The sequence below is a fragment of the Mesoplodon densirostris genome, chromosome 3 (assembly GCF_025265405.1).
Source record: "Mesoplodon densirostris isolate mMesDen1 chromosome 3, mMesDen1 primary haplotype, whole genome shotgun sequence".
NCBI lineage: Eukaryota > Metazoa > Chordata > Mammalia > Artiodactyla > Ziphiidae > Mesoplodon > Mesoplodon densirostris.
The window spans coordinates 150,817,964-150,831,583 of record NC_082663.1 but is presented as its reverse complement, the minus strand read 5'-3'; the positions used below and the strand labels follow the sequence as shown (position 1 = coordinate 150,831,583).

At 54.8% G+C, this 13,620-nt stretch overlaps 1 protein-coding gene across 11 annotated transcripts in view; it reads right to left on the bottom strand.

The window, feature by feature from the left end:
- CELF5 (CUGBP Elav-like family member 5) overlaps positions 1-7,715 on the bottom strand; it is a 48,121-nt gene extending 40,406 nt beyond the window's left edge. For 10 of the 11 annotated variants that reach the window (XM_060092385.1, XM_060092388.1, XM_060092392.1 and 7 more), the window contains exon 1: positions 7,457-7,601. In XM_060092385.1, coding sequence (XP_059948368.1) covers positions 7,457-7,601 — 145 coding nt within the window. Of the gene's footprint in view, positions 1-7,456 lie in introns of all 11 variants that reach the window. The other variant, XM_060092384.1, reaches the window with a different exon arrangement.
- Positions 7,716-13,620: the final 5,905 nt, after the last annotated feature.

The window sequence follows — 13,620 nt, the reverse complement described above, 5'->3', positions numbered from 1 at the left end:
CTGGGAGAAGTAGGAGGACAGTTAGGGGAGGTCACAATCTACCCTACATGACATCTGCAGGCAACCCGCCATCTCTCAGGAGCCCCTCAGAGGAGCCGAGCTCAACCGTGGTGGCAGAAATCTCCGCTGTTCATCCAATACACCAGGCCCCATCCTGCCCCAGGGCCTTTGCACATGCTGTGCTCTCTACCTCCAGATTTTTGGGCCCTGAGACACATAGGCCACTATTCTCCCAACACAGCAAACTAATTCTGACCTCAGGGCCTTTGCACATGCCATGTCCGCTTCCTGGAATGCCTTTCCCTTGGGTTTAGAACAACAGCTTTCTCATCTGTAATGCAGGTCTCATCCCAAATGTCACCTCCTGACATCTTCAGTCACCCAAGGTCAGCTGTCACCCTCCAACACACATCTCATTTTACTTCCTCCAGAGCGACTCTCTCCTACCCAAATCTTATTCATTTGTTTGCTCATTTATTGTCAATCCCTCCTCCCCCCAGATTGCTTTGTGTCCCCCAGAGCCTAGCTCTGGCACATCCCAGAGACTTGACAGACAGTTGTTGACTATCTGGCTACCCAACCATTTACTGACACCAAGTATATGCAAGACACTACTGACAGTGATTGCATTAACCACATTCTATAAATTAATTCTAATTTTTACAACTACTCTGTAAGACAACTATTGATATTCTTTCTCTTTTACAAATGAGGACGCTAAGGCTCAGAAGAAAGATAAGGTGGTTTGTCCAAGATCACACAGAAATAAAAAGCAGAGCCAGGAATAGGAACCAAGCCTGTCTGGCTGCAAAGCTGATGGTCATTCCCATTCAGGTGGGGAGGAAGGTGGTAAATGTTGGAGGGGTGTCCACCAACCCATCCATCCATCCATCCATCCATCCCTCTATCCATCCACTCACCCATCCACCCACCCCTCTAACCATGTATTCCTCCATCCATTCATCCATCCATCCATCCATCCATCCATCCATCCATCCATCCATTTACCCACCCACCCACCCATCCATCCATCAATCCATTCAGCCTTTCATCTGTCTACCCACTCTTTCATCCAGCAATGCACTCATACAGCCACCAAGTCACTGTCACCCATCCGTCCATTCATACCTAGAACCATCTACTCACGTATCCATCTATCCACCTGTTGACCAGCCCCCCCCCCCACATCCAACCACTCCCTCACCTTCCCATCCTTTCATTCCCTTAGGCCCTTGTTCATCCACATGATCCACTTCAAAATGGTGAACAAGACACAGTCCCTGCCCTCACACAGCTTACATGTCAGTGATGATGACCATGACCCCAGACCAACAGGGCTATTGCTAGGTCAGTGTCTTCCAAACCTAGCAGCCCCTCCCTCTGGCCCTGGACAAGGACAGCCAGCATCCCTGGATGGCTTTCATCCTGAGTCTATGTCTCCACAATCACATCTCTTTCTCTGACTCCTTTATTTCTCTTCCAAAGGGGATCAAGTCTCAGGTTGGGAGGTGTGACACCTAGCTATACTGCTGTGTGACTTGAGTCTGGGTGTTGCCTGTCTCTGAGCCCCAATTCCTCACCTATCCATGTGGGGGAGGGAAACCTGGTTTTCTAAGAACCACTGCGACCTGAGCACATGTCTGCTTCTTTGTGACCCTCTTGTCCCACACTGTGAGCCTCGCCTCAAGGGGAAGCTTCTGTTGTACCCATCCAGGTATGCAGGAAATGTGCATATGCTGAACAAGCCTGGGAGGCTAGAAAGAGGCCAATGGTGGCCATGACAGTTAACAGGACATGAAGCTCCCTTTTCATGCAGGTCTGAGATCCTCCCCTGCTCCATATTCTTCCATGACTCCCCAGTGTCCTCAGGAAAGAGTCCAAGCTCAGTCCAGTATAAGAGGCTCTTCAGGGTCCAGCCCATGCCAACTCTCTGGCCTCACCTCCCATGCCTCACCTAATTCCTCCTCCACTCCATCTGTGCCCCTTCACTCCTCCAGGCCTTTGCAAACCCAGTTCCCTCTGTCCACATCCATGAGGACAGAGACATCCACCTAGCTGACTCACTGCTTTTTTTCACACCCATAAAAGGGCCCAGGGCTTCCCTGGTAGCGCAGTGGTTGGGAGTCTGCCTGCCGATGCAGTGGACACGGGTTCGTTCCCTGGTCCGGGAGGATCCCACATGCCATGGAGCTTGCGCGTCCAGAGCCTGTGCTCCGCAGCGGGAGAGGCCACGGCAGTGAGAGGCCCGCGTACTGCAAGGAAGAAAAAAAGGGCCCAGAACAAAAAAAGTGCTCTGTGAATAAATACATGAAACGCTTTCTCCACCTGGCAAGCTCCTATTCATCCTTCAAAACCCCACTTCTAATGCCCCTCTGCCATGCAGCCAGAGTCCCCAGGCAGAGCCTTCAACTTCCTATCCAGTTCCCTCAACCCTGCATCCCTTCCCTTTCATACAACCCTGACCATTCCAGCTATAGGTGCCAATATCTAGCTCTGTCTACCGATCAGAGGGGTCTCAAATCTCTCTTGCCTAGTACAAGGCAAGGCCCCAAAAGGCATTCAGGAAGTGTTGGCTAAATTAGTGAGTGTGGTCCTACTGAGTGCTCCTAATGGCGAGGGTCTCCTCTGCCAACATCAGGGGTGAAAGAGAGAGTCACCGGCCTATTTCAGAGATAGCTCGTGGGTCCACCCCCCATGCCAGAACTTCTCAGAGGAGCCCTGCCAGATATGCCCCACATCAGAAGGGGACCCTGGGGCTCCCAGGACTCTTTGCTGTTTTCCCACCAGGGCAAAAACTCTGTCTTTCCCCTGCTTGAACTTTCCCAGAGTCAGCATCAGCATTGCTCTGGGCCTTTGCACATACTCTACCAGGAACACCCTTCCCCCTCAACAGATCTTTCCCACCCTTCAGGTCTCAGCCTACTCGCATAATAAGTATGGCTCTGTGCCCAGCCCTGTGTCAAGAGCTTTAACCACCATTCCGGTCCTCACATTCCCCAACCCTCTCCCGCTGGCCTCCCAACTCTATAGATAACAGCACTGAGGAGGCTGGGGCCTCCTCTGGGTTGTCCCCGCTGATGTGTTTCCACCATCGCAGCCCTGACATCAGTGCCTTGTAACCTCCTGGTTCCTCACTGTGTCCCCCACCATATGGGATCTGGGGGTGGGAGGAGTCTGGGAGAGGATTTTTAGCTGTTTGCCCAACACTGTATCCCGGGTCTAGGATGGGGCCTGGGACACAGCAGGTGCTCAATAAATGTTGGTCATAGGGGTAGATGGATTTACGGCTTATTGACTCCATCGTGCCACATAGGGATTCCTATTTGCTCGGAATCTCAGCCCCGCACCAACGCCGGCACATAGTAGGCGCGCAATCAATGCCCTCAGCCTGAAGGAAGGCAGAAACGATGTCACAGTCACCCTCAGAAAAGCCTGTTAAACCCATCATCATGGGAAACTGAGGCACTGAGGGGGGTGTGCCTGGCTCGAAGCCGCACAGCCAGCCCTGGTGGCTCTCCCCAGCCCCCCGCTGCTGTCCCCTCCCTCCGTCCCCCCCTACCCCCTGCCAGGCAGCGCCTGCCGGCCGCCCAGCCCGCCGTCTCCCTGGGGCTGGCACGTCACACTCGGAATCTCACGCCTCAATCGCGGCGTGCTCCAGCCTCCCCCCTGCCGCCAGCCGAGCAGCTGGTGCTCCCATGGAAACCGTAGGCCCCGACCCGCCCCCTCCACCTGCACCGGCCCCCCTCACAACCTCAGCTTTAAGACAAATATTGTCATTAACATGCAAATATATATGTGATTACCATAAATGGGGGCCGCGCGGCAGCGGACAGGCCCTCTGGTAGGCGCCTGCCCCGGGCAGGTTGGGTATTAATATTCAGCCCCATTGGGAGAGGGACGGCCCGAGCCACACCAGGCACCTCGGGGGACCCCATGTGCACCCAGCGCCTTCGGAGGGAGGGTCCCAGGGGGGCCTGTCCCCCAGCAGGTGACTGGAGGGGGTGATGACTGGACATTGGCCAGTGGGAGACCCCTGGCCAGTGGGAGCCCCGCCCCGTGCCTGGCCTGAGCCCCGGGCCGGGCTGGGAGCGCCGGGGGAGGCCTCCTTTCTCTGATCGGGGCGCCCGATCTGGGCAGGGGGAAGGTCTGTGGCCTCCCTGCCCCCCTTCTCCAGCTCTGCCCCACTCCCACCCTCTCTTCCTGTTGGGGGGGGGGTCTGGAGGCGGCTCCCTGGGTGTCTCCCTCCCTCCGTCTCGGTGTATCTCTCTCCTTCTCCGCTCTTGCTGTGTCTCTCCACCTCTGTCTCCATCTCTCTTAAAAACAAAAAAAACGCCAGCACCCAGGTGCCTGCCCTGTTCCTGAGGAATCTTCACTTCCCGCCCTGCCTTCTCCCCACAACCCTGCCCCATCCCCAGAGTCCAAGGGCCTGGCTGGACTCCCTGCCTTTCTCCTGGTCCCAGGCCCATAGGAAACGGGGTGCCCCTACCCCCTACCCTTGGCGACGGCTGTCAGATGTCACAGCCCCGCCCCCTCCCCTCCTCCCTCAACATCACCGCGGTGGGGGGGGTCCTCATCCTCAGCTTGGGGGACACTGTCGCCCCTTCATCACACAGATATACTTCTGCTTCTGGCCTGGGAGGGAGACAGGTGGGTGACAGCTGGCGGGGCAGCTCTGGTCGGTCCTTAGGACCCAGTATTTGCCCCTCCAGCCTCAGTTTCCCTTCTGGATGAAATGCACAGGTGCTCACAAGCCCATGGGAGTGATGATCCCTTCACTGGGCATCATACAGGCCCCCAAATGTGAAACTTAAAGGTGCGATGGTGATCATAAGAATAATGCGATACTGGATGGTCCTTCTCCTACTGGGTGCTGGGGTCACGGGGACCACAATGGGTGTTTTCACTTCATCCCACTCCGGCCCTTTCAGCTCCCCTGGTGCCCAGCCTCCGGCGGCCCAGAAAGCTCTCAGGGGATTTCTCTCCACAACCTGGCGTCCACACTCCCACCCCATGGCTCTCAGCCAGCACCCCCAGCAGGCAACCTACACCCTGTAGGCTCCCCAGAAACAAAACCAAAACCAGAGACATGTTGGCAGGAGGGGCCTGGAGCTCATCCCCACACCACAACCTCCCAGTCATCCTTCCACTTCCCTTTGGCTGAGGCCCAGAGAGGGGCAGCCACTGGCCAGAGGTCACACAGCTGAGCCCCACAAACAGGCCTCAATCCCAGCTGCTGGCCTTCAGCTCCCCCCAGCTCCCATCCACAGGTAAGGTCCTGCCAGGCCCAGCATAGGTGGGATCAGGAGGGGGAACCATTCGGGTCCTGATGGTATGGGGGGGGCATAGAAGGGGAAGACCCCCACCCCCCATACCCCCAGGCCCTGCATCCAGGGATCCTGCAAAGTGGAGGTTGAGGGCCAGGTATCATGGACACCCAGCTTCCTAATTTTCACCCTCCAAGGAAAGATCGCAAATGGGAAACACCCTGAGATGCCCCCGATCCCAACATTCTCCAGCCAGAAAAAAATAATCTCATCCACATTCATGAGACCCTGCTCTTTAACAGCAGGTAAACTGAGGCTCTGACCAGGTGAAAATCCAGCCACAGTTTCTCCCTCACCTTCCCACGCTGCGGGGGCGGCAGGGGTCTCCAGGGGAGATTTATAAATGAGAAACGAGGGGAGGGCCACCAGGTGTCTCCTTCTCCCCGTACCCCATCTGTCTCCCTGACCCAGAGCTCACCGACAGCCTTTCAATTCAACATTTGGGGGGGGCCGCATGGACACTCCCCCACCCCACCAGAATCTTTCTAGAAAAGGGCCCTTCGGACACACCAATGGGTGAGGGCTGTGGAAAGAGCCCTCCGTACAGCTGTGGACCCCTTAGCCTGGATGAGTGCAAGCCCTCTGCCCTCCTAGGCCACAGGGAGAAGTCAGATTTTCCAGGCCCTTTTTTTTTTTTTTTTTTGGTGATGGTTGGATTTGAAAAGAGGTGGGGGATGGGAAGAGTTGCTTTCCTCCCCCAGGGTACCGGCTGGAGGGTCTAGCTGAAGTGGCAGGCCTGGGCTCCAACCGACCAGACCCTCCCTGTGGCCTGCCCCGACCCATCATTCATTGATTCATTCACTCGTTCATTCATCCATTCATTCAACAAACACGTATTCATGCTTACCATGCCTGCCACACTGAAGGGAGGACAGGCATGAATGGGGCCTGAAATAGGTCATGGGACCTGATCCACCCCCAAGACCCCTCCAGGGTCTCATCTGGGGTGTCAGCACAAAGCCTCTACCATCCCCACCCGCAGTCCCCAGCCCCTGCCGGAAGAACTGTCAGGGCCACCCCCATTCAGATACTGGGCCGTGATCAGAGCCCAGGGCTGGGGCCACAGTCCCTGGCACCCCCTCCCAGCATGCCATCAGAGAATCAGGTGGCAGGGAGGTGGGCAGGCCTCCCCACCCCACCTGCCTCCCCCGCTGGGCTCACAGGTCGCCCACGCCTCCTCAACCACCCCAGGATCTGGGCTCTGCCAGATGGACGGTCCAGGCTCATCGTCTTTGGCCTCAGCCTTCAACACACTGCTAACAGGCTTGGCCAGTTTTAACTTGAGCCAAAGGTGGAGGCGGCATTCAGGGTGGGGGGGCCATAGAGAAATGGAGGGGGGATGCTGCTCCAGACAGAGAGGGTGGGCAGGGGGGAGGGCAAACGGTAGCCTTTTAACCACCCGAGTCTGGTGCTCCCCCTGACTGGCTTAGCTGCCTGCACCCCAGCCCCCCACCCCGCTTTCTTTGTAGTTACCGATTAGCCCGGGATCCTGGGCATCCGTGTCCCCCGTGGCCGGCTGGACCTGCCCCACCGGCCTGGCTTTGTGAAAATGACCAAAGCAATGGAGTCCAGAGGTGCAAACTTCCCCGACGGGGCCTGGAGAGGCCGAATGAATGGGGAGGGGGGCGGCAGGGAGGGGTGGCAGCGTTCAGGCAGCTCCCCGAGCAAAGGGGCAGGAAAGAGTGGGTGAGGGAGGGAGGAAGGGGTGGGGGTCTAGAGGGAATGAGAGGGAGGGGGAGAGTGAGAGAGAGAGAGAGAGAGAAGGAGAAGGATGCTGGGGGGGGAGGATGGGAGGTAGAGGGAGATGGGAGAGGAGAGAAAAGGAAAGAGAAGAGAGAGAGGGAGAGAGAGAGAGAGAGAGGGAGAGGGAGAGAGAATGCCGGAAGGTGGGGAGGGAGGGAGAGGGGGCGGAGGAGGGGAGGGGGCCAGCTCGGATCTGTCAGCTGCACCCCCAGAGGGGGGAGGAGGGGGTGGGTGGAACAGGGTTTGGGGGGGGAGAAATGATGCCGTGGCAGAGGCAAGCAGAGGGAGGAGGTGAGGAGAGGAGGGTTGGGGGGGGAGAAGATGCCGGAAGGTGGGGTGGCGAGGCCGAGGGAGGAGAGGGGAGGGGAGGGAGGGGGCCGGGTGCCCACCTTTGTGCATGCCCGTGTAGGGGTCTTTGAGCACCGTGAGCTCATAGATGCGGCCGAACTGCTCGAAGAGCGGCTTGAGGTCCTTCTCGTCCAGGTTGCGCGGGATCTGGCCCACGAAGAGCTTGATGGCGTCCAGGTCCTTCATGCCGTCGGGCTGCCCCCCGGGGGGCTCGGGCCCGCTGCTGCCCACTGGCGAGGGCCGCGGCTGCAGGAGCTGCTGCTGCTGCCGGCGCGCCTCGCTCTCCGTTAGGCGGGCCATGGCGGGCGAAGGCGGGCGGCGGGCGCGGGACCGAGCCGGCGGCGGCGGCGGGCGGCGGGCGGACTCGCAGCTGGAGCGACGGACGCCGCCTCCCGCCTCTCTCCCGCCCCGTCCCCGCGCCCTCCTCCCTCCTCCGCGCGCCCGCTCGCTCCAGCATCAGGACCACAAAAGGGCGGCTCCGCAGCGGCCCCTGGCGGCCAGAGCGCGCCTCGCCGAGGCGGCGCCCCCCGCGCGCATCGCCCATCCAGCATCCCGCATCCCGCCTCCGTGCTCATCGCGCACCCCGAATCGCGCATCCCACATCGCGCTTGGAACATCCTGAATCCCACATCCCGCATCCCGGCGCCCAGTCCGGGCCGGTAAACTGAGTCCACCGGGCCCGTAGCCCCTGCTTTCTGGGTAGGTGACGGCGAAGCTTTAGGCAGGACAGACCAGGCCCCCAGGTAGCACGGGCTCCTCCCACTGATAACAGCAGGAAAAACACTACAAGTAGCGCACAGTTCTATACGGTGCTTACTTGGCATTTACAGGGCTGTCCTTGGAATGTTTAAGTATACAATCATGAATAATAATAATAACGAATAATAATAATAACAGCAACAAGAAAGAACACTTTGATAATACTATGTGCTAGGCACTGCGCTCAGCACAGCTTTAAGTTTGTAACTTATGAAATAGAAATAGCAATCATTGTTATATCAACAGCAACACCTTCTGTCACACTTGCCATGTGCACATACTGTCCAAAATATTTCGAAGGATATGGACGCATTTGGGCCAAGTGCTCTATGGGCATCATGTCAACCCTGCTTAAAACTCTCCGTCAAAACCACGAGAAGGTATCACCTCACACAGGTCGGAATGGCCATCATCAAAAAGCCTACAAACAATAAATGCTGGAGAGGGTGTGAAGAGAAGGGAATCCTCCTACACTGTTGGTGGGAATGTAAATTGGTGCAGCCACTATGGACAACAGTATGGAGGCTCCTCAAAAAACTAAAAATAGAGCTGCCCTATGATCCAGCAATCCCACTACTGGGCATATATCTGGAGAAAACTCTAATTCGAAAATATACATACACCCCAATGTTCACAGAAGCACCATTTACAATAGCCAGGACATGGAAGCGACCTAAATGTCCATCAACAGATGACTGGATAAAGATGTGGGGTGTGTGTGTGTGTGTGTGTGTGTGTGTGTGTGTATATATATATATATATATATATACACACACACACACAACAGAATACTACTCAGCCATAAAAAACAGAATGAAGTAATGCCATTTACAGCAACATGGATGAACCTAGAGATTATCATACTAAGTGAAGTCAGTCAGAGAAAAACAAATATCATATGATATCACTTAGATGTGCAATCTAAAATAAATGATACAAAAGAACTTATTTACAAAACAGAAATAGACTCACAGACATAGGAAACATACTTATGGTTACCAAAGGGTAAGGGGGTGGTATAAATTAGGAGTTTGGGATGAACAGATACACACTATCATATATAAAAGAGATAAACAACAAGGACCCACTGTAGAGCACAGGAAACTATATTCAATATCTTGTAATAACCTATAATGGAAAAGAATCTGAAAAAAGGGACTTCCCTCGTGGCGCAGTGGTAAAGAAGCCACCTGCCAACGCAGGGGACACGGGTTCGAGCCCTGGTACGGGAAGATCCCACATGCTGCGGAGCAACAGAGCCACGAGCCACAACTACTGAAGTCCGTGTGCCACAACTACTGAAGCCCACATGCCTAGAGCCCGTGCTCCACAACAAGAGAAGCCCCCGAAATGAGAAGCACATGCACCACAACGAAGATTAGCCCCTGCTCGCCGCAACTAGAGAAAAACCTGTGCGCAGCAACAAATACCCAACACAGTCATAAATAAATAAATAATATAATTAATTAATTTTAAGAAAAGATATTAAAAGAATCTGAAAAAGAATACATATATATATAAAACCAAACCACTTCGCTGTACACCTACCTGAAACTAACACAACACTGTAAATCAACTATACTTCAAAAAAAAAAAAACCTCTCCAAAGATGTCCCAAAATTAAAACCCCAGTCCTTCCTGCAGCTCACAAGGCCATGCACAACCTGCCCTGTCCCTTCCCTGCCCTCCCCTCCTCCCTCTCTCCCCCCCTCGCTCACTATGCTCCAGACACACGGGCCTCCTGGCTGTTCCTCCAACACACCAGGCATGGTCCTGCCCCAGTGCCTTTGCACGGGCTGTGCCTGAAATTCCCTTCCCCCAAATGGTGCATGGCCCACTCTTTCGATCTCCCATCACTTTCTCTGTCCACCTGATCGAAAATCGTTCAGCTACCATTACTTCCTTTCTCAGGCTTCCTTTTTCCTCCATAGCATTTATACTCATTTTAATTTAATTAATTTAATTCTAATTTGCTATATACTTGTTTGTTTGTTTGTTTGTTTGTTTGCGGAATGCGGGCCTCTCACTGTTGTGGCCTCTCCCGTTGCGGAGCATAGGCTCCAGATGCGCAGGCTCAGCGGCCATGGCTCACAGGCCCAGCCGCTCCGCGGCATGTGGGATCTTCCCGGACTGGGGCACGAACCCGTGTCCCCTGCATTGGCAGGCAGACTCTCAACCACTGCGCCACCAGGGAAGCCCCAGTTACTTGTTTATTGATAAGCCACATAGCTCTTTCCAGGCGCCAGGCTCTGTGCCAAGTACTTGACATGCATGAACTCATTTGATCCACACAGCAAATGCCTGGGGTGGGTACAGACAAATAAACCAGATATTTTACACTGTCATCAATGCAACGGAGGAAACAGAAGTGGAGGGATGGCTTTAGGAGGCAAATTCAGGGAAGACTTAGAGCGGATGGCCTTCAAGCAAAGATGAGAATGAAGTGGAAAGTGCAAAGGCCCTGAGGCAGGGTTGGAGAAACAGGGATCAGTGGCTGTAAGAGAAAGAACACCACACAGCCACTGGGGGCAGTCTACCAACACGGACTTCATTTTAAATTTATTTTCTTTGTTTTTATTTTAAAATAAAAACAGCATCAGTAACAGTGCCATACTGAGCCAAAGGAAACCTCAGTAATTCTGATTCTATTTAAAATGTTGACATTTTGTTCACCATGGATTTTTTCACATTATTTTTAGTTTTTTTCAATTATTGCATTGGACTGCCCTGGTGGTGCAATGGTTAGGAATCCACCTGCCAATGCAGAGGACACGGGTTTGAGCCCTGGTCCGGGAAGATCCCACATGCCGCGGAGCAACTAAGCCCGTGCACCACAACTACTGAAGCTCACGCGCCTAGAGCCCGTGTTCTGCAACAAGAGAAGCCACCGCAATGAGAAGCCCACGCACTGCAACAAAGAGTAGCCCCCGCTCGCTGCAACTAGAGAAAGCCCATGCGCAGCAATGAAGACCCAACGCAGCCAAAAATAAATAAATAAAATAAATAAATTTATAAAAATAAATAACACAACCCAGATCTTCAAAAAAAAAAGAAAAAATTATTGCATTAAAATAATCTTTACCTTGATGATGTTTTTTGGCATCCCCCCCTTAAACTTTGCTCCCCAGGCAAACTCACCCTCATAGCAAACATAAGAGGTAAGTATTGTTCCCATACCCACTTTACAGAGGGGGAAACAGGCCCAGAGAGGTCAAGTCACTTGGGCAAAGTCACACAGTGAGAGTACTGGGATTTGAACCCAGCCAGCTGGACTCCAGAACCCACACGTTTCCCGTGATCCCACACCGTCTTTCCCATGCTTTACACAGCCAAGCTTCCATTTCCTTATTTGCCAAGTGAGATTAAGAGGGTGAAGTCCCTGGCATGGATTCAGTGAGCTAATAGGTGAGGCTCAGCATAGCGCCTGGGACATCTTTATCATTCAATAAATGGCTATTATCATGACTGTTACCAGAAGCCAGCTGCCCACCCCCAGACAGGAGCAGGACGTCAGGACTGGGGGAGGAGCAGAGCCCAGGTGAGGGGTCCAGAGTCCTCTTAGAACATCCCACCCCTTGGCCCTGCCCAGCCCCTGGTTCTCGGCTCAGCCCCAGGCTGGGCTTGTGGAGCCAGGCTGGAGACAGGCTCTGTCTCCATGGAGACAGGATGCTTGAAGCCCTGTGGCCCTCTGATGTGCCGGGAGAGTCGTTTAAAAGAATAAAAATAAAACCCCACCAGCTCTCCTGTGAGTCAAAGAGGCATTTTTCTCAGCCTCTTTCTTCCACTGAGGGGAAGAGCCCAGTCTAGCTTGAGTCTGACCTCTGGGAACTTAAATTCAGCATCCCACATCCTGAACAATACTCATCCCTGGAGTTTATTCCCTGACACACCTCAGCCATATCAGGGAAAAGGTCATGGCAGAGAAAACTGAGGCTGTGCGCTTGAAAGCATTTGAAGCTCTCGAGGCCGACTCTCTGATTTATTATCAGCCAGAGGGAACCTTGTCACATTGGCATCATGGCAGGAGGCCCACGGTTTGGGCTGTTACTTAAAAGCCAACGAGGGTGGGAACAGAGCCTGTTGGGGGATCCGGGGCTGGGAGGTTTCTGGCAAGTTGACTGGCTCTCTGGATCTGTTGTCAAAAACCTGCCCCAGGACCTTTGCACTTGCTTAGTGTTCATCTCCCAGAATAGGTTTTCTCAAAATAATTACCCAAACTTAAATAAAGTTATCTTAAAGGAAAACTGTCTACATTTGGGATCAGGTCATTCTCTGTGGGTGGCTGAGCAGCATCTTTGCCCCACCCACTCGGTGCCAGGAGCACCCCCAGTCGTGGCCACCACAGATGTCCCCAGACACGGCCCAGGGTCCCCTGGGGGCAGAACTGCCCCAGGTGAGTATTGCTGATGTGGACAGCTAAGGTGCTTACCTCAGCAGAGGGGCCAGGTTGGGGTCAGGGGGCAGAGTCCCACCTGGCACCTCTCGGATGTGCACAAGACCACCTGGGCATCCTGCCAGGAATGCAGATCCCCATCCTGCGGGTCTGAGGTGCGGCCTGGGACTCTGCCTCCAGGTAAGGGCAGCAAAGTTATGAGGAGACATCCACTGCGTTCCCGTCTTGACTTTTACTAGCACGACTATCATTTCATAGTGTGTGGGTGTGAAGAAGGCTGAGCCCACGAAGGGAAATGTCCTTTCTGAGTCCCTGCCTTGCCCCCCTCTGCTTGGGGGTTATTGGTGTCAGTGGAAAGGTCAGCCAGCGGGACAGAGTCAGCAAGTGGGGCGAGGGGCCCAGCCTGGAGCTGCCCTGTGCCAGTGGCCCCTTCCCTTCAGTGGTCTCTGCACAGCCGGCCTGCGTGTCTTCCTGGGTGATGGTCAGCCGCACCCCCGTCCCCTCAGACCCTGGTGCCCTTTGGCTCTGCCCCCTCTATGCCTCGAAGACCCGCACTGCCCAGGCTGTGTACAGCTCTTCTGGCACATTCCAGGGGGTTGAAGCCCTAGGCCCATCCTACAAGGGCCTAGGGGCTCAGGATGCGTCCCCCAGAAACACTACACCGCAGTCCCCACCTGCCCCAGATGCCTGCCGACTTCACACCTCTAAGGACACCAAGCAGCCAGAGCTCTACAGTTCTGAGTGCCTCCAACTCCACTGCCTTCCCTCGCTTGGGAAGGAGCTGCCCATCCACTTTCTTGCAGGGACCCCGGATCCTCCCCGGTCCCCACTATTTGGCTTCAGGGATGGGACATGATTCCTCATTGGACCAACCTCTCCGTTCCCTCTTTCAGCAAACCCCACTCCCTGGACAGGACGGGGTCGGGGAGGGGGAGGTCTGAAGCACAGCTTGGCCAACCCTGAGAAAGCCTGGAGAAGGGGAAGGAAGGAAGGAGGGGCTGGAAACAGGAACAGAGATCCAGCCGTGGCCGCCCAGGGGCCGTGGCCCCTTCC